At 41.2% G+C, this 20,507-nt stretch overlaps 1 protein-coding gene across 4 annotated transcripts in view; it reads right to left on the bottom strand.

The window, feature by feature from the left end:
* KDM3B (lysine demethylase 3B) overlaps positions 1-18,116 on the bottom strand; it is a 63,124-nt gene extending 45,008 nt beyond the window's left edge. For 2 of the 4 annotated variants that reach the window (XM_026508078.4, XM_026508079.4), the window contains exons 1-2: positions 17,862-18,113; positions 3,000-3,167 (exon numbers count right to left, since the gene is read on the bottom strand). In XM_026508078.4, the coding sequence (XP_026363863.1) occupies positions 3,000-3,167; positions 17,862-18,068 (375 nt within the window). In that variant the 5' untranslated portion in view covers positions 18,069-18,113. Of the gene's footprint in view, positions 1-2,999; positions 3,168-17,861 lie in introns of all 4 variants that reach the window. The other 2 variants (XM_057307157.1, XM_057307158.1) reach the window with 2 other exon arrangements.
* Between the last annotated feature and the right edge of the window lie 2,391 nt (positions 18,117-20,507).

Genomic DNA, 20,507 nt, shown 5'->3' with positions numbered 1-20,507 from the left:
GAAATGACCAACAAAATGAAAAGGCAATATAAGGAATGGGAGAAATCATATATTAGGTAAAGGGTTAATACCCAAAACATAAGGAATTCATACAATTCAAAAGCAAAAAACCAAATAATCTAATTTTAAACACGGGCAAATCACCCAAATAGACATTTTTTTCCCAAAGAAAATATACAAATGGCCAATAAGTACATAAAAAGGGGATGAACAGGGGCTCCTGGGTGGCTCACTCAGTTAAGTGTTGACTCTCGATTTCTGCTCAAGTCATTATCTCAGGGTCCTGAGATCAAGCACTGCATTGAGAACGGAGATTCTCTCTCTCCCTTTCCCCTTGTCTCCCTTTCCACTTCCGTGGGCACTCTCTCTCCCTAAAAAAGTGGGGAGGGGGCCTGAACATCACTAATCATTAGGGAAATGCAAATAAATACCACCAGGAGACATCACTTCACACCTGTTAGAAGGGCCATCATCAAAGACAAAAAATAACAAGGGCTGCCAAGGAGGCAGAGAAAAGGGAACCCTTGTGAACAGCTGAGAGGAACGTAAATTGGTGCACTCACTATGGAAAACAACAGAGGATCCTCAAAAAATTAAAACTATAACTACCATATGATGCTGCAATCCCACTTCTGGGTATATATATGAAGAAAATGAAATCACCATCTCAAAAGATTATCTGCACCCCCACATTCACCGCATCATTATTCACAACAGCCAAGACATGGAAATGACCTAAGCATCCAGTGATGGAATAATGGATAAGGAAAGTGATATGGTGTGTGCACACATGGAAATACTATTCAGCAGCAAAAAAGGAGGAAAGCCCACCACTTACAACAACAGGGATGAAATTTGAGGGCATTATACCAAGTGAAATAAGTCAGAGAACAACAAATAAACATATGATCTTATTTACATGTGGAAGCTACAAAAAATAAACAAATAAACAAAAACAAACAAACAAAAAGAACTCAGAGATACAGTGGAGACTGGTGATTCCTATGGGTCGGGGGAATATGAAATGGGTAAAGGTGGTCAATGGGTACAAACTTCAGTTATAAGTTCTGGGGGGCCTAATGTAAAGCACAGTGGCTGAAGTTAACAATAATGTATACCTGAAAGTTGCTAAGAAAGTGAATCTTAAAAGTTCTGACCACACATACACCAAATATTAACTATGTGAACCAGTGGATGTATTAACTAACATTATGTGGCAATCATTTCACAATATATATGTACATCAAATTATCATGTTGTTCACAAACTTGCACCATGTTGTATGTCAATTTTATCTAGCTGGGGGAAAAATAATGACTTCTTACGGAAAGAAAAGCCTTTAAGGATTACATTGTTTCATAGCCTTACTATGAAAAGACAGGGTGAAAAAATTCTTTGAGACAAAAGTATCAAATATTATCTAATATAAAAAATGTCAGTACTGGCACAAAATTAGACACAAAGACCAAATGAACAGAATAAACAGCCCAGAAATAAACCCATGCTTATAGCTCATATGGTCAATTAACCTATGACAAAGGACACAAGAATATACAATGAGGAAAAGATAGTCTCTTCAACAAATACTGTTGGGAAAATTGCACAGCTACATACAAAAGAATAAAACTTGACCACTCTCTTATACCAATAAAAAAATAAACTCAAAGTGGATTGAACACCTAAATGTTAAGACCTGAAACCATAAAAGAAAACATAGGCAATAATTTCATTGACCCTGGCCATATAAACATTTTTCTCAATATGTCTCCTCAGGCAAGGGAAAACAAAAGCAAAAATAAACTATCAGGACTACACCAAAATAAAAAGCCTTTGCACAGCAAAGGAAACTATCAACAAAATGATATGGAAACCTACTCTATGGGAGAAAATATTTGGAGAATGATATATCCCATAAGGGGTTAATATTCAAAATACCTAACACCATAAAAATGCCCAAATAATCCAATTAAAAATGGGCAGAGGACCTGAACAGACATTCTTCCAAAGAAGACATACTGATGGCCAACAGACACATGAGAAGATGCTCAACATCACTCCTCATCGGGGAAATGCAGATCAAAACCACAATGAGATACCACCTTACACCTGTCAGAATGGATAGTATCAAAAACACCAGAAATAACAAGTGTTGGTGAGGATGTGGAGAAAAATGAACCCTCCTGCCCTGTTGGTGGGAATGTAAATTGGTGCAGCTACTGTGGGAAACAATATGGAAAGTCCTCAAAAAATTAAAAATACAATTACCAGATGATCCATTAATTCCGCAACTAGGTATTTTACCCACAGAAAACGTAAGCACTAATTTGAAAAGATACATGCATTCCTACGTTTCTTGCAGTATCATTTACAATAGGCAAGATATAGAAGCAATCTAAGTGTCCATCCACAGATAAATGGATAAAGAACACACACACACACACTGGACTATTATTCATTCGTAAAAATGAATGAGATCTTGCCATTTGCAACAGCATGGATGGACTCAATGAGTATAATGCTAAGTGAAATAAGTCAGACAAAGAAAAACAAATACCATATGATTTCACACTATGTGGAATTTAAGAAACAAAATGAACGAACAAAGAAAAAAAGAGACAAAAAACGCAGACTCTTTAATACAGAGAACAAACTGGTGGTTGCCAGAGGGGACGTAGGTAGGGGCAGGGGTGAAATAGAGGACTGAGTGTAAACTTATCACAATGAGCACTGAGTAATATGTAGAATTGTTGAATCGTTATATTTTACAGCTAAAAGTAATATAAACACTGTATGTTAATTATACTTCAATAAAACAAAGTAAGTTTCAGAAGACACAGGAGACAAGATATCCCAATTTTTGCTTTAGAATAAAAGTATGTTTAGGGACAAGCTCAGAGTTTTGGGAATTCTAAAGAGTTCAGCTACTGGGTAAATACCATAGTTACAGTTATAGTATAGGAGTAAAGCCCAAATATGTTCCTAGCCAATAAGTCACTCACCAGGGCTGGCCACTGTGCAATTGAGACTCGAGTGCCCTGGACAAGGACCGGGTCCTTCCGGGGTGCCCACACCAGAGACCCTTCCAGCAGAAGCACAATAACTTCTTCAGCATGAACTTTAACCCAGGAGTGTTGCTTCCAGTTACAGCCATCAAATTCTACAAAGATCTGCAAAAAGAGATGAAAAGGAGTTTGGAGGTCACATCTGGAAAAATTCCACTGTAATAATTAAACAAACATGAACCATGACTAGGAAAAATTCTACTAAGTTGTTTTTTAAGTTCTTTTAATGAATTTCAATAAAAATCAATCTTACTTCAGAGCAAGGAAGCTGCGCTCAGCTTCACTCTAAAAAGAGTAGCAGAATTAAGGGGACACATCCACAGTCAACAATTTTTAGCCGTGATCCTATTGAAATTTGTAACTCTTGGTTTCCAATTTATATCTATGCACACCAGCCGGGGGCTTACTATGTATAAAGCACTGGACTAGGTTCAGAAATACAAAGAGAGAAATCTAGCATTATTTCCTTGTCTCAAGGAGCTCATAGTCTAATAGGCTGGAGAGAAATTTTTTACACTTCTACTGAAAATAACTGTGAACGTTGTTGATAAATTTTTTTGAATAGGTGATAATACACACACGGTACAAAACTCAAAAGAATAAACACTGAAAAAAGTTGCCCTCCCAGTCCTGCGTGTGGATTTTTTAAATTACCCCTGCCAGGAGTGATCTTATACCTGTTAGAGGCATGCTATCATCATCAACGAGGCTTTGCTTCCCTCCACAAGAGACATTCTACTTTTTGAGATACGGTTAAGTAGACAGTGTAAGAAGTTTCTGAAAGTGATTCATATTAAATGAAACTACATTCTTCTAATAAATAGTATGCTTAGGTTGGGCTTTCCCGTATAAATTCTGACTTCTGAGCATGCTTCACATGCAGCATAAAGAGCAAGACATATGCAAATAGGTATCAGTATTCAGAACAGATATACCCAGGACCTAACATATAGCTGGTCATAGAAGGGCTAGAGTGTTTATTCATTTTCATAGAATTTTCGTTGGCTTTTGGGAAACACATGCAATAAAACGATAAAATATAAATGAAAAAAAAAAAATCAAGACCAAGCAAACTACAACAGGAAGTCACTATCAAAGTATAAAACAGAAAACTTAAGCTGGCCCCAAGGAACTATACGGCTATATGGCTGAGTGATGTTTTTGCTTCTAAACTTCTTAAAGGCCAATTTGAAAATGGGAAGTCAGCTGCATAGGTCCCACCATCTACATCTTTTTTTTTTTTTTTTTTAATTAAACTCTACCCCGAATGTGGGGCAAACCCACGACCTAGAGATCAAGAGTCACATGTTCTACCCACTGAGCCAGCCAGGCACCCCTCCTACCGTCTAAAAGGAAAACAAAGCAATTACTCAGGGAAGCAATGCTTTTCCAACCCTTTGGCACTGTAGGAAATTTCTCACAAGCAGCTTCCTAAGGCAAGAATGAGTGATGTAGGACAAATCCAGAATCCTTATAGCAGTGACTCTTAACTGGGAACCATGAAGTTACCAAGATTTGTAAGTACTAGGGGCACCAAGCATATATGTGTTGTATTTGTATGTACTATTTTTTTTTTTTAAAGATTTTATTTATTTGAGAGAGAGAAACACACAGCAAGAGAGGGAATACAAGCAGGGGGAGTGGGAGAGGGAGAAGCAGGCTTCTTGCTGAGCAGGGAGCCTGATGTGGGGCTCGATCCCGGGACTCTGGGACTCTGGGATCATGATCTGGGCCGAAGGCAGACACTTAACGACTGAGCCACCCAGGCACCCCTGTATGTACTATTATTTTAAAAATATATGTTGATGAGGTCACCTGGGTGGCTCAGCTGGTTAAGTGTCTGACTTTGGTTCAGGTCATGATCTCAGGGTCCTGGGATGGAGCCCGACATCTGGCTCTCTGCTCAATGGGGATTCTGCTTCTCTCCTTCCCTCTGCGCTCTCCCCCCACATCTCAAAAAAAATCAATAAATAAAATCTTTAAAAAGATATGTTGATGATATATATAATGAATAAAATTTAAATCCATTAACATTGTTACTGAATTCGTATCAGCTTTTGTTGGTATACATGTTCTCATCCAGTCAACATACAAAGTTACAGGTACAATTATATGAAATTTCAGGACACTTATACTTGAAGAGTGTGAAATCACTTCTCAGTAGCCTAGCATTAGGCTTGATCTCTTCACAGGCAATACATACTCGTGGATGTGGAGTGCATGGCCGAAAAGTTATCCCAGAAATTAAATTCATTACATAAAGCTCTAGTTTTATTATTGTAACAAGTAAGCTTCACTTCTACTTACACACACACACACACACACACACACACACACACAGGGGAAACAAGGCTCAGAGAGCAGGAGCATGATTTTTTACAGAGAAAGAGAATACTGAACTGCAATGTATTTAATATATGAATAGGCTCACTTATATATACATATATGTTCCAAGGGAATAAAACACAACTTCAAATAACTTGCAGACAACTGGGAAGAGAGAATCAAACGTACACTTAATGTGCAGACTCAGGCACCAAGAAAGGTAGTAGCAGCAAAATAAACAAAGGTGGAGCTTAGGTTCTTGGAGGTTTAGGTTGGGGTGTATTTTTTTTTTTTTTTAAGATTTTAATTATTTATTTGACACAGAGAGAGGCAGCGAGAGAGGGAACACAAGCAGGGGGAGTGGGAGAGGGAGATGCAGCAGGCTTCCCAATGAGCAGGGAGCCCGATGCGGGGCTTGATCCCAGAATGCTGGGATCACGACCTGAGCCAAAGGCAGACGCTTAATGACTGAGCCACCCAGGCACCCCTGGAGGCTTGGATTTGAGCATTAGATCCACTGTATGAACTGCAAAACTGGACATGTCACTCTTTGCTCCTCAAGCACTGGCTTCCTCCCTTGTGATAAGACCTCCCACCCCAGGTTGTGGAATTTGAATAAAGTAATGGATTCAAAAGCACTTTGGTCAGCTGCAAAGCACTACTTAGGCAATGATATGCCATAAAATAAAGAGAAATAAAGTAAAATAAAGTATGGGGGATGTTCAGAGGCAGCAGAGATCACCTCAGGGGTCCAGAGGGACTTGAATGGTCTGAGGCCAAAAAAAAAAAAAAAAAAAAAAAAAGTCCCAATCAAGTTCTAGGATGGCCAGGAGCTATACAAGCAAACTGTGGAGGAAGGAGTGGGAGATGAGGTTAAAAAAACTAAGAGTCAAGGTGGAAGATCTTGAATACTGGGATAAAAACCAGCTGCCAATGGGAGGGGTGAGTATGTTTGTATGTGTGTCCATGCATGTACACAAGTGCCATTAAAAGGTTTCTGAGGTCAAGATATGAACAGAGCAGTTGGTTTTAAGGAAATTCACCTACCTACCAGTGGATATAGATGGACTGGAGTTGGGAGAAGGTAAGAGGGAGTGTTCTTCCATGACCTAGAGTGGGAGCAGTAAGACTAGGGAAAAATGACTTGTGCTTATTAGAATCCATGAGTTCTATCACCAAGCTGGATAAAAGGGTAAAGGAAAATGCAAAAATGGCTTGGATTTTGAACCAGAGTGGTACCATTACATAACTGATGTCAGGAGGAGGTGGCTAAAAGACACACAACATCTTTCACGGCATGTAAAGAAGTATGAAGTATTAAATGCCCTGGCTGAGTCAGACCATGAGTGACACAGTCCTGTACTGGGCATCACTCAGAAAACTAGAGGTTGAGGCTCCATGGCAAATGACGGCCAGGTGCCATGCTGCAGTTCTAATCTGCCACCACATTAAAAAAACCAACCCATGAGTCACAAAATCGTAAGTTACAGCAACACACAAATACAAGAACAACACTAAAAGAAGTCATTGTACTACAGCTGTAACAATTTCTACGCTGTACAAAAGAACTTCAACATTAAAAGTTAATATTCAGGAATCCTATCATCACTTATCTGAAAACATCAGGGAAAAGTTCAGTTACTGGAAAGCCAGATCTCACTTAAGGGAAATTCTCTCTCAAACCACCTGGGCAAAGGTGGGTTCCACATATATGGAAAAAAGTGTTTACTTTGACAACAACAGTGCTGTATGTTCTGGGATCAAGAAATACCTCACGCCTAACAATATGAATTTGTTTTAAGAGCAATATGGAGGGACACCTGGGTGGTGCAGTCGGTTAAGCGTCCAATTCTTGGTTTCACCTCAGGTCCTGATCTCAGGGTCCTGCGATCGAGCCCCCTATGGTGACATAGGGCTCTGTGGTCAGTGCAGAATTTGCTTGGGATTCCCTCTCCTTCTGCCCCTCCCCACTGCTCACTCACTTGCTCTCTCTCCAAAAGAAATGTCTTTAGAAAAAGTAAAATAAAGAGCAATATGGAATGTGGATATATGTAAACATGTTCTCTGAATAGTGAGGCTTATTTCTGGCCCTTGCACTGTGCTTTACTTCCTAGCTAGAGTAATGGAAGAAGTTAGAACATATAAAAAATCATTTCAGATCAAAGTACCTAGAACATGAATTCTTAAAATGGAGAAAGGGCTATAAACTAACAAAAATCAATGATTGTGGTTGGATTGAGTCAGAGATGACTAAGGTAGGTTGATTATCTGAACAGAAGACTAAACAGTTTGAGTTGATTATTTAAAGTCCTTTTTTTTTTTTTTTAAAGATTTTATTTATTTATTTGACAGAGACAGCCAGCGAGAGAGGGAACGCAAGCTGGGGGAGTGGGAGAGGAAGAAGCAGGCTCCCAGCGGAGAAGCCTGATGTGGGGCTCGATCCCAGAATGCTGGGATCGTGCCCTGAGCTGAAGGCAGATGCTTAACGACTGCGCCACCCAGGTGCCCCAATTATTTAAAGTCTTTTAACAATTTCTAGTATTAGAAGTAGCAAACAGAACTACACATGCTACAGCTAAAATCCAAGGACTAGATGTAAAATATTTCATTAGTTAAGGGAAGTAAGTGGTAACACTCCTGCTTTTGTTTCAAAATTCCTTTTACGGTATCTAAGTGATTTACATTTATTTCAGCGATATTAAAATCAAAGAAATTCTTTAATAAAATCAATTAATTTCTCCTAAGTTTGATAACATCAGATAGTAGTAACCTGAGTAATATAAGCTTTCATGTTTATTGTTTAATCATCAGTTTGGATTCTGGTTCCCCCCAAGGCCATTCTTCCTACAATTAATAAAATTATTCATTTATTCCCTCTCAACAAAAATAGAACACCTCTTATGTTAATGTATAGGATTTACTGGGGCCAAGAGTATCAAGGTGAATAAAGCTAGCAATTGACAGGAGGGACTCACACCCCAGATGAATCAACAGAGAGGTATAGAAATGATTACAGGGCTATGTAATAAGGGCAGTAACAAAGATCTGAACATGCTATATTAGGCCAGAAAAGGCATCTGCCTTGAGAAACTAGAACAGTTTCACAGAAGAGGTAGTAGTACCCAATATGCGTCTTAAAGGACAAGCATTCTAGCAAAGAAAAGAGAGAAGACTTTCCATCAGGTACAAAGGAAGAGAAACATAAAGCAGATTGAGTGTTCCAGGAAGCAGCCATAGCTATCAGTAAGTAAGCTGTAAGGGCTCTGATTGGCATGTTAATGCATGATGCATTGAAATCTGGTGGCAAAAGTGTCTTGTTTGGCCAGCAGCGTGGTTTTTTTGTTGGTTTGTTTTTAAATGTGCATTGAACATCTTTAGGCAGTGTCTGCACTCTCCAGTTGCCAATCTCCACTACACCCTTTGGTCTGTCACCTAGCTATTTACATAAGCCTGGTACTCTGGACACATGTGGGTTTATGTTCCCTGATATACAGCCACTGATAGTTTCAAAGGGGAAGGGGAAAGACATCATAAAATGTATTATAAAGAAAATGCCATCTAGGGGAAAAACTTCTCAATGCTCAGTTTAAAACAGGAAATCAAAATAGAAATTACGAAGTATTTTATAATTAGATGAATGGCTAAACACACTTTACTCATACTATGAAACAGTATGGATAAGTTTTTAAAAAATGAGATACCTCTAAAACACTAACAAGGAAAGATCTCCAAGATGTATTATATGCAAAAGAGCTGGATGCAGGGGGCATCTGGGTGGCTCAGTCGGTTGAATGTCTGGTTGAATGTCTGACTTCAGTGCTGGCAGTGGTCTCCGGGTCCTAGGATTGAGCCAACGTCAGGCTCCCCACTTAGCAGAGTCTGCTTGTCCCTCTGCCCCTCCTCCCGATTGTTCTCTCTCTCTCTCACTCTCTCTCTCTAATAAATAATATCTTTAAAAAAAGCTGGTTGCAGATTTTGGGGGGACAGTAAGGGAACAGAAGGATTGGGGGAAAAGGAGTAATAGTATTTTAGCCTTAATCAGTAAATGCTTCCTCTTCCTAAAAAAAAAAAAGTATTCATATAATGCTTAAATAAATAATACTTTTTAAAAGGGAAAGAATTAACTTTGGGAACAGCGTGGAAGATTAATTACAGAGAGAAGAAACTGAAGGCAGGGAGACCAGTTACAAATTCATGATAACCAAGGAAAGAAATGAAAAAGGCCTAACCCCATAAGGCTGTATGAAGGGAAAAGTTTATTTGAAAAACTACAGAGATAAAAGTAACAGGATATGGTGATGACTGACTAAGGGAAATGGAAGACTAACTCAACTCCCAAGGTCCCTAAATTTTCTTTTCCAATTTTCCTACCTACATTCCGTTCGAAAAGGACAACAGGTCCAAAATGGAGTCACTCATGCTAAGCTCAAGTCATCAAACCACAACAAAACCTCTCCCAGGAATGGAATCTTAAACCCGTAAATCTGGAAGTACCTGGTCAGTACTAGTGAGGTAATCAGCCTAATAGACCCCTACTGTCCCCCCAGGAAAGTGGCCTTGTGTGAAACAATCAGCTCTGCTAGAACAACCTTCTTGTCCCGCCTCCTTCTGCCTATAAAAGTCTTTCATTTTGCACAGCTCTCTGGAGTTCCTTTCTATCAGCCACAAGGATTGCTGCCTGATTCAGGTATTGTCGAATAAAGCCAGTAAGATCTATAAAATCTACCAGCTGAATTCTGTTTTTTTAACGATTCTAAACAAAATGTAAAGTCTGCTTCAAATGATTTTACAAAATTGTTGGGATATCTCGACAGCAAAGATGGGGAATGATGCATGTGTAGAAGACAGCAGTTTTCAAACAAAAAACCAATTTTCTCTATAAGGGTCCTTTGATCAAGAGAGAGCCTTCTAACAATTAACCTTATTCACCACCTCACCCCCCCACCCCCACTTTCTAACATCCACAATAAATTAAATGTTAAGTACTCGAGTATCATAGAGATAACCAGAATAAAAACTCAAGCATACACATATATAGTGCTTTTAGGGGCTGTGGAATCACAAAGATCTGGATTTGCATCCCAACTTCTTCATTTCTTAGCTGTGTAGCCCAGGGCAAGTCACTTTAGCCTCTTTGCGCCTCACTTCCTTTGCCTATAAATAGGGACAGTAAGTATCTCAAAGGATTGTCTGAGGATTAAATGAAATAAAAGCATAAAAAGCCTAGCAGACTTTGGGCTCCTGATAAACTTGCATTCCTTAAGAAACTCATACTACTGGTCTGATTATGAATTGGTAGAATATTAAAAAAAGAAAAAAATGTTATCTATCAAGAATCTTTATGTGCACACTCTGTGTCTCCATAACAACACTCCTGGCAATAATCCTAGGAAATAACCCTAAACACAGGATAGGCTTTATTCACAAAAATGCTCATCACAGCATAATTGATAAAGCCTAAAATCTGAAACAACTTCAATATTCAATGAAAGAGGAATAAATAAATTATCCAGCCAATAAAATTATAAGATTTTTTGTTAGAGAGCATTTTATTGTTTTCCTTTCAGTTATGAGAACAATACATGTTACCTGTGGAAAATCAAGAAAAGCACCAAGAAAATTAAAATCACCCATATACAAAAGTTTTCAGTAACACAGGAAAATTGCTACATTAAGTAAAAAAGTGAAACACAAAACTGAAAATACAGTATGAATTCGACTTTTAACATTTCTAAAAAAGAGGCTAGATGAATATGTATCAAAACATAAACAGTAGTTTCTAATCGGTTATGACATACAGGGGCTACTTTTAAAATTATCATCAAAATAATTTCTTCATTTTGTATCACAGGCATGCATTACCTGAGAATCATAAAAATAAAACATCTAATGCTTCTAATCTAACAACCTAGATTAAGTCACAAAAACCTGTAGACAATGGACCTTGGGCTGGAGTCCCAAGTAAGATTCCAACAATTTCAAGACAAAAAAATTAGTACCGAGACCATATCAAGAGACATATGTAACAAAAAAATTAAAGATCAATCATAAACACCTTATGGCGGAGGCCACAGAGTAGAAATTCCATAATAAATGAGAAGTGAAAGTTAACAATCTAATACCGGCTTCTAAATATTCTTTTTAAGATATGGTAGTCAGAGAAGGCCTCTTTAATAACAGAAAAATGCATGTTCTGTTCTTGAGGGAACTTACAATGCAGTAGGAGGACACAAGCTATATATCTTGTTATATATCTATAAGAAGAAAAACTGTGATTAATATTCCAAAAGAGGCATGTAACAAAATACTAAAGGAGCAAAGAAAAAAAAATAAGATGCTGGGGATTCAGAAAGGCTTTACAGAGGTGGTAGAACCTGGAATGGAGGCTTTCTCTTCTCCTTATAGGGTTTCAATGGTTAACATTAAAAGCAAAGGGGAAAGGGGAAACAAAGCAGAAGCCAGAAAGTATTTAAAAAGTGCAAGACCAATGAATCAGGGATGTTTGCTATAAATATCCTTTTGGCAACACCTGATTTCCCTCATTCGGTTCTTTGCACACCAAGGGTCCTTCTTTTTTTTTTTTTTTTTTTTTTTAAGATTTTATTTATTTATTTGACAGAGACAGAGACAGCCAGCGAGAGAGGGAACACAAGCAGGGGGAGTGGGAGAGGAAGAAGCAGGCTTATAGCGGAGGAGCCTGATGTGGGGCTCGATCCCATAACGCCGGGATCACGCCCTGAGCCGAAGGCAGACACTCAACTGCTGTGCCACCCAGGCGCCCCACCAAGGGTCCTTCTTATCTGTAATTTGGTCTCTTGAGTGGAACCAGGAGGGGGCTCTGTGCAGATCTCTGGATAGGAGTATCTCCCACTGTTAATTAATAACCTTATATGATGATTTACAAATCAATCTCCAGAGAGTTTGGTTAGTGAGAATCAGTTCCCTAGAGCCTGGTTACCCCTGAACACACATACAAAAATGGAGTTTTTGGCCTGGCAAAACTGAGAGGTCATACTATATGAGTCACTACTGAACAATCAGGCAGGTTTTACCCATCTACAGAACAGGAGTAAAAGACACTCTGGCAGTTGGGGTAGTGGGGTAGGGAGGGCTTAAAAAACCACCAACCTGTCAAAGGCAGTGGAAAACTGAGAAGCAGCAACAGGTGTTGTGTCCCCCAGGCCTTGTGGAAGCAAAGCCTACAGGAATCAACTCCAGCTGTTGAGAAAATCACTAGCAAAAGAAAAGGCCATGTTACTTACCCACCATTTAGGAAGGGAAGTGGGGAACTGAATCAACCATAACAAGTTGGAAATGAGAACTCGGCAAGTAAGCACTGAAGGAGGGAATGAGCCCTTGGCAGGTGGGGAATTAGTGAAGGAACTCTTAGAAACAAATGGGTAATTAAGAGGAAAGATCTGATTATGTAGCAAAGGGAGAGAATGCTGGAGGGACAAAATGACCAGTGTACGTGATCACTGGTGGATATACTACACAGCTCTAAATTAAACAGAACGCAAACACAAAGTAAGAGACAACTATTAGCAATTATACACATACACACGACAAACTTAAAAAAAAAAAGAATATGAAGCACCTGAGTGCCTGAAAAACTCAAGGATGGCTCAATGTCTCAAAAACAGACCTCCTGCTCTAAGACAATTACGATGAAAAGCACAGTTAGAGGGGCTCACACTTAAACATTACATATTCATTTGTACAATCTCACTTTCATGTAAAGTTCTCTAAACCTTACACCAATCCGCAAAACCATATTCTATTTACTTTAATAAACAGCATATCATGTATCATGCAGATTTTTGTTGAACTTCTGGAATTATAAGAAAAGGACACTTAAGGATAATCATTAAAATCCATAAACTCCCATTTCAATTAGGGCTGAAGTTCTGGGTTTGTGTGAACACAGGTTGAGATTGTGGACTGGAAATATGGTACTGTCCTGGATTATAATCATTACTTTACCTACAAACAAAGTAGGGAGGTATTTTGAAGTCCACCTAACCTGAGACAAGGAGGAAAGGTAGAAGGAGGATGTAAAAAAAATAAGGCAGATACAGATATGCTTTCATTCCTCTTGGAAGACTCCCAGATAGAAGAAACATGGTACTAGCCTGGACACTGCTACAATTATTACATTATCTGGAATCAAAGGAAAGGAGTACTTTTAGAGTTCACCTTTCTGCCAGATAAAGATGAAAGATTAAGGATAAAAAAATAAGGCAGATATGCTTTCACTCCTCTTCCAAGTTCTGGATAGCTGTGATAGCTACGATACACATTCAAAACAAGTCAATGATACTGAAGGCATCATTTAATTCTAGAAACAGCAAGAAAAGGGCAGTTTGCTTAATAAAATTGGGGCTGCCACCATTGGTTACTCAGTAGGAAGCAAGTTAGATAACCCACCTCACATGCCATTTGCATAAATATTCCAGGTGGACCAAAGATCTCAAGGTAAAAATAAAGAAAAATTGAACAACATTTATATATGCTCAAGATAGGGGACCTATCCCCAATCAAGTAACCCAGAAGCCATTAAGAAAAGTCCGAGTGATCTAATGATATAAACATTTTGTTCTTCTGTACGGCAAAACAACTCACCAAGTCAAAAGACAAAGAAGAGAAAATAATTGCAACACACTTGTGAAGTAAAGGGGTTCATACCCTGAAAATGCACAGAACTTGTACAGAGCGAAAGACAACTCCTACTTTTTTTTTTCAAATGGGCAAAAGATTGGCATATAACTCATTAAAAAAATACAAACAGCCAACAAACATAGAAAAAAACTAGTAGTCATGAAAATGCTATATTATTTTTCGCCCACTGGATTGCCAAAAATGACAAATACTGATGACACCATGAAGGCAAAGGTAAAAAGGGAAAGCAGCACTGCATGCAGGAACTGCTGGTGGGAGTCTGAAATGCTATCATCTTATTGGAAAATAACCGGGCATTACCTAAAAAAAGAAAAGATGCATATACTCCTATACCTCCTAACCCACTCCTGAATGTCTAAACTACAGAAATAGAACCATGATTACACTATATGACCAAGTTTATTAACCACAGCATTATTTCTAGTACCAAAATTTTTTCAATAACTTGAATAGCATAAAGAGGAATGATTGACAAATGATGGTACACCCATTCTATGAAATACAATGTAGTTACCAAAAAGGATGAGTAAGATCTATAGGTATTGATGCCCATGGTATAATGCTGAATGGAAATAAAGAGAGGGGCACCTGGCTGGCTCAGTCGGTAAAGCCTGCAACTCTTGGTCTTGGGGTTGTAGTTTGACCTCCATGTTGGGTATAGAGATTACTTAAGAATAAAATCTTAAAAAAACAAACAGAGTCCTTACTTTAAAAAAGGGTGTGTGTGGGGGAAGCAAGCTGCAGATATTGCTCAGCGTGATACCATTTGATTAAAAAAAAGCAACCCTCTGTATACAGATGAATGTTTTTATATTTTTTGTAGTAGTATTAAGAAAGATGAGCAAAAAGATTTCTCTTGCAAGTGGAAGCCTGTGAAAGATAGATTGTTGGCTTTTCCTGTGTATACTTTTGGTTATTTGACGTTTCACAAAATAGAAGTCTTACTTTTTAACAAAAAAAAAAAAAAAAAAAGGAAAGGAAAACCCATTTTTTTTTCATCTGTGTGTTTTACCCACTGTCCCTACATATTATAAAGGTCCTGAGGTCTCTGCAACTCTTATGAACTGATAATGATTTAGGACACAAAGAGGACAGACTTAAGAGTCAGAAATAAATGCATAAAAATCTGTTAAACTATTTTTGCAACAAGACTACTTTTTTTAAACAAGCTCATTTAGAAATACAAATTAAGCTACTATTCCGGGGGGGGGGTGTGAGGAGGTTTTTTCCGGTTACATCTAAAAAATCTCAGTAGTTATTTGTTAGCATAGTTTTGATGAAGATGCCCACTATTAAACCCTTATAAACAAAACTCCCAATCAACAGGATCCTGACTTTTCTTTTTTTCATACTTCATTTTAAGGTAGTACATGGCTTTGGTATTGTTTTCCAGAAAAGAATGCATTAAATGGAGCAGGGTTACATTTTGAAACATTTCAGGATTAAAAAGTATTTAGAAAGAGGGTATTAATGGAGCCTAAAATTGAGAAGTGTTTTCAATCACTTCAAAAACTCATTCATCCAACCCTCAATTACTCATCCTTAACAGGGGGCGCCCTGCTATGCATTACTCAAAACCAAGCATGCCTGAAAACATCTTAAACTAACTGAATGAAAATCTGCCCAATCACAGGCCAGCTGCTTGAAAACTCCACCCTTGAGTACAGGAAGAACACTTTTGATTGGAAGACGGTTGTGTTTACTACGGTGTGTGGTGCAAATTGGTAAGGCCCACATGTCTAGGGTCCAAAGGAAATCTCTTTAATGAAAAAGGAAAACAAACGGCCAGTTCTCATCCTAGACTAGTCAGTGTCATTAACAGAACCTCAACATAGCAACTGCCATTCTTGAACAATTTTGCAAACTGGTGAAAAATTCTAAAGGCTCTGAGTTTTGTTGTGGTTGTTTTCTCATCTATGTCCCTTGATAAACATACAGGACAAGCTTGTTTATTCTGAAAACCCTAATCTGCCCTTGCTTCTATATGTATACAGCTCCATGCAAGACCTCAACACAGTTCTAATGTACGCTTGGCTTTAATTTCCAAGAATCACTCCAACTTTTTACTTGGTTTGAGAAACCAATTCAATGAGCCCAGTGGTAAAATTATTCAGCATTTAGCTTAGTAGGTGTCCAGCATTTCAGTGAGCTTCAAAAACCTCTGCCCTTAGGGAGCCCAGCAAACAACAAAGTGAATGGGTAGCCATTTCAGGTGCAGAGCTCATTAGCAATTCATCTGATGGAGGAAACAACTAGAATATAAAATTCCGACTGAAAAGCTAGGGCAGGCTAGGCCTTAGGTCAAAGTATGCATATAATGGTCGGTCTTCATTATGTTTTGCATTTACAGGGGTAAATTACTGGCTCTCAGAAAGACACCTCTCCCCCACCCCAACCTAGAAAGCAGTTTTTTGAAGCAAGCACAGAGGAATTTAAATCCAAATCCCCTCCTTAATCATCATCCTCATCCCCCCATATTCCTGGTATCTTTTTACAAATTCGCCCCAGTGAAGCCTCATAAATGCCCAAGCAGCCTTTTCTTATTTAGCATGGAGAAAGATCAAAGAATGTGAACTCAAGCAGCAGAAGCAAAGGCTAAGCCAGCCAGCCGCAAGCCAAACAACCCATAAAGCTTGATAAGGGGGAGGGTGGAAAGCCCAACACCACTAATCAACAGACAGAAAAATGAGTATCAGAAACCTACAATATTAGTATCAAATCCCAAAAAATCATTACAGTTTATAGCAAATAAAATATCTGCAGGACCAAGTTTATCACGAAAATTTACCTTCTGCCTGCTCATGTATTACATTCCAAAAGAATCTCCCTATTTTCATAGTATCTTAACCGAGAAGCTAGGGCCGCTATCAGAATGAGGAACTAAGGAGGCTTGCCAAAGCTCAAAGACAATATTTTGACGCCACATTAACAAAAATAACACAACGTGATCCCAAATACTAGTGAAGTTCTATTTTACTAAACAACTTTAATCACAAAATATACCAAGACAAGTATTCAAAAGCGCTCAAGCTCCAACACAAAGTTTCAAAACAAAACCTCTCCCAGGGTTGAGGGAGTAGCCGAGCTGGGAGCAAAAAAGCACCACCTAGCAGCCCCACTGGGCTGCTAAGACATATCTCAAACTTATCCAAAACAGCCACAACTGCAGCTCCTGTCACCCAGAAGCTCAAAGAGAAAGGAGCCCGAAGAGAGTCCGGAGAGCTGGCCTTTCTGGAGACCGCCAGGCCGAGCCCGGCTCAGACAAGGAGGAAGTAACTGCCAGATAAAAAAGCCCCGAGCAGCTCCAACTGCAGCCTCTGTGCCTCCCACAATTGCCCACATTCCCGCCCCACTCGGGGCTCCGGGAGGAAAGGAACAGGGCGCAGGTTTCCAGGGAGGCTGGGAACTACAGGTCCGCGTCTTTCAAGAGACAGCGACAGCACCAGCAGAACTCTGAGGGGCCCGGGAACCCAGGGTTCGGGAGCCTGCTCCCAAGGCGTGTTGGGGGGGGGACGCTGAGAAAGGGGTCGCTCAGGAGGCGGGGCCTCCCGGGTGGAGGCGGCAGCTCCTGGAGCCCTGGCCGCCCCCCGGGGGAAACCGGGGCGCGCACCCCGACGCGGAAGCCATGCCGGCCACAGCTCGGGGTGCTGAGGAGCCGGTGGGGGGCGCTAAGGAGATCTGGGGGCGCGGAACTGGGTCACCCCCACCCCACCGCCCCCTCACAAAGGCCCCCGGGGAGGCCGCCCGCAGGCCCCGCAGCCCCGGCCTCAAGTGCCCGCCTCGGCCGCCACTCACCGCTAGGTCCTGGGGCACCGCCCCGCTCATGGCCCGCACCGTGCCGGCCCGCCAGGCCCGAGTGCGCAGCGCAGGCCCCGGATCTCCGCCCGCCGCCGCCGCCGCCGCCGCCGCCGCCGCGGGGACGGAGGCCGAGGACGAGGCCGCGGTATCCGCGAACAGAAGCAGCAGCCGCTTGCCCACCGGGGAGGCCGCCGCGTCCGCCATCGCCAGGGCCGGCCAGACCCGCGCTCCCGCCCGCCGCCTCCCACCACCTCTGCCGCTGAGCGCCCGATCCGCCCGCAAGGCCTCCCTCCGCACCACCCGCGGCCGCGGCTCCCCCCCACCCCCCCCAACAGCCACCACCAACCACCGGCGCCGCGCAGCGCCCCCCGTGGCCGGGAGCGGAGCCGCAGCCCGGGCCCCGCACAGCGCCCCCCGCGCTCTGGAGCGGGGCGGCAGCTCCGGGCCCCTCGCAGCGCTCCGCCCCAACCTCCCCGGGGCCTGCAGTGCCCCCTGCGGCAGGGAGGGGAATTGCAGTTTCGGCCGGGGTGGGGAAGTGGGCGGGTCCTTCAGTCTTCCATGGCACCATCCTGGTCCCAACCTTCCTTCTGGGGGGTCCCATATGTGAGAAGGCTTTAGCTTACCCGCCTTGGACACCAAATACTTTTACTGGGGTGGGGGGGCTTGAGGGGCAAGGTACCCAGAGTAGGTATTTTGAGCTAAGCAGTTAGCACCCCAATACCTATTGATTTCCTATCCTGAAAACACGCCCTACCATTCCTGTCACTATCTTTTGGGAAACTCTCCCCATTGGTCCATGGGACACAATATCTTTCTTCTCACTGGCCCATAACATGGTACCATCCTATGCTATACTACCAGTACTTACGTAGGTTCCTTTCCAACTGACCAATGTGCTACATCCAGTGGGTGTTAAATACCACTCTTTCCACTGGGTGAAGGCCCATGTGCTTCCAACAGCCTGGTATTTTGACTTAAACCCATGGAACTTCTTCCCCTTCCAAGTCAGCCAATGTTATTAAGTACAGGTGTTTCTCAGTTAAACTTTGAGGGGAACAGCAATAAAGAGATTCTCTTCTCTGGTTCAATAGCACCTCATCTTACCATGGAAGTAGTGGGAGTGGGGACAGAGAAAACCCCACCACTCCTATCTCAATTCATTTTATATAGGTGTGGGAGATTGATAACTCCTAACAGAAAAGGGACCCTGGAGAAGGGGAGATACTGAAATTTTGGCCTAGATGGTCTTGCACACCAGGCACTGGGAAACCTCAATCATTAACATTTATAGTATCAGATTAGCACAGGTTACATGGTCTTATGGATGCAGAATGAGTATATATGGAAGTACATACACATCAAAAAGACAAAAGGTCTAGAAATAATCCCTGATTGCTATCCTAAAAGTGACCATTTCTTTCAATGATCTGCCCTACAGACAAAGAGCAGTAGCTGGTTCTTTCTCTAAGCCTTATGTGCCTACCCAGTTAACTCCTGTCCATACCTTTTCTTTACCCTTGACATACTTTTCTTGCAGCAAAGGTCCAGGGCTCCAAGGGCAAGCTGTCAGCAACTACTGACTTTAGAAGAAATATGAAACCTCTTGGGAAGTCATTCTAAAAGTAACCTTGTGGAGCACCAAGGCAACATTTCCTTTAACTTTTTCTCTCCCTATTCCTTGGAACTTCCATCTCCTGTAAGCCAACCTGAGGCCTGAATCAGAATGCTTTCCTGGGCCAAGAGACATCTCTTAAAGCACACAGCCCACAAACTATAGTTGGTAAGAGGGGAACAAGGGTGAATTCGTAAGACCTGGCTGGCTGCCTTGCAGGTTTTCTACCAAAATTCCCTGTTGGGATTTTCTCTTGTGTGGAGCTCTAATTATGCCCCAGTGTTCAAAGCTGGCTTCTCAGCACCAGGGACAGAAATGTGCCTAAGCTCAGGGATGGGAAGGCAAAGATGAGAAATTCATTCAACAAATAGGGCAGGCCCTTTTCATGTGCCATAACTTTTCAACGTGCTGGGGATGCAACACTGAACAAAACCCTTATCCTCATGGAGTTTACATTCTTTCCTATACTAGCAGGACGTCAGGAACTGAAAATGAAATCGCACTTTGCCACAGAGAAAATAAACAGTATAAAAATCTAACAACAACAACAAAATGAACCTAAAGGAAAGAAAAGGAAGGTCATTTTAGATGTTCAAACTTTACCCTGCTCAAACAGTAGGTGAAATAGAACAGCAGCCGTTGTAAAGAAAAAACTCCTAATACTGAGCCTTCTTTAACCACATGCCAAAGCCCCACCCTCCTCAAAGCCCCTCCTTTGTTTGTGGGGCAGGTGACAATCACTCTTTTTGGAGTGTATTTTCATCCCCTCAGAGGTTCCTGCTCCGGGTTATCGAGCCAATCCTGTCCTCCTGCACACTTCATTGGTATTCAATGATGAGTGCCACAAATTTGAAGCAGGAAACTGGGACGGAGACTAAGCAACTTGACTCTTCTTGTGCCTGGCAAATGAGCACCACAACTGGTAAAGAAAGGCTATGCCTTAGGGACAGAGGCTCCTGCCTAGATCTCTAAGCAACTACGTTTCACCCACACAAACTGGAAGAATGCTAACATAGGGGAAAGGGTGGAAT

This window comes from Ursus arctos, unplaced genomic scaffold, assembly GCF_023065955.2.
Source record: "Ursus arctos isolate Adak ecotype North America unplaced genomic scaffold, UrsArc2.0 scaffold_5, whole genome shotgun sequence".
Lineage (NCBI taxonomy): Eukaryota > Metazoa > Chordata > Mammalia > Carnivora > Ursidae > Ursus > Ursus arctos.
This window is presented reverse-complemented; position numbering and strand designations above follow the sequence as displayed.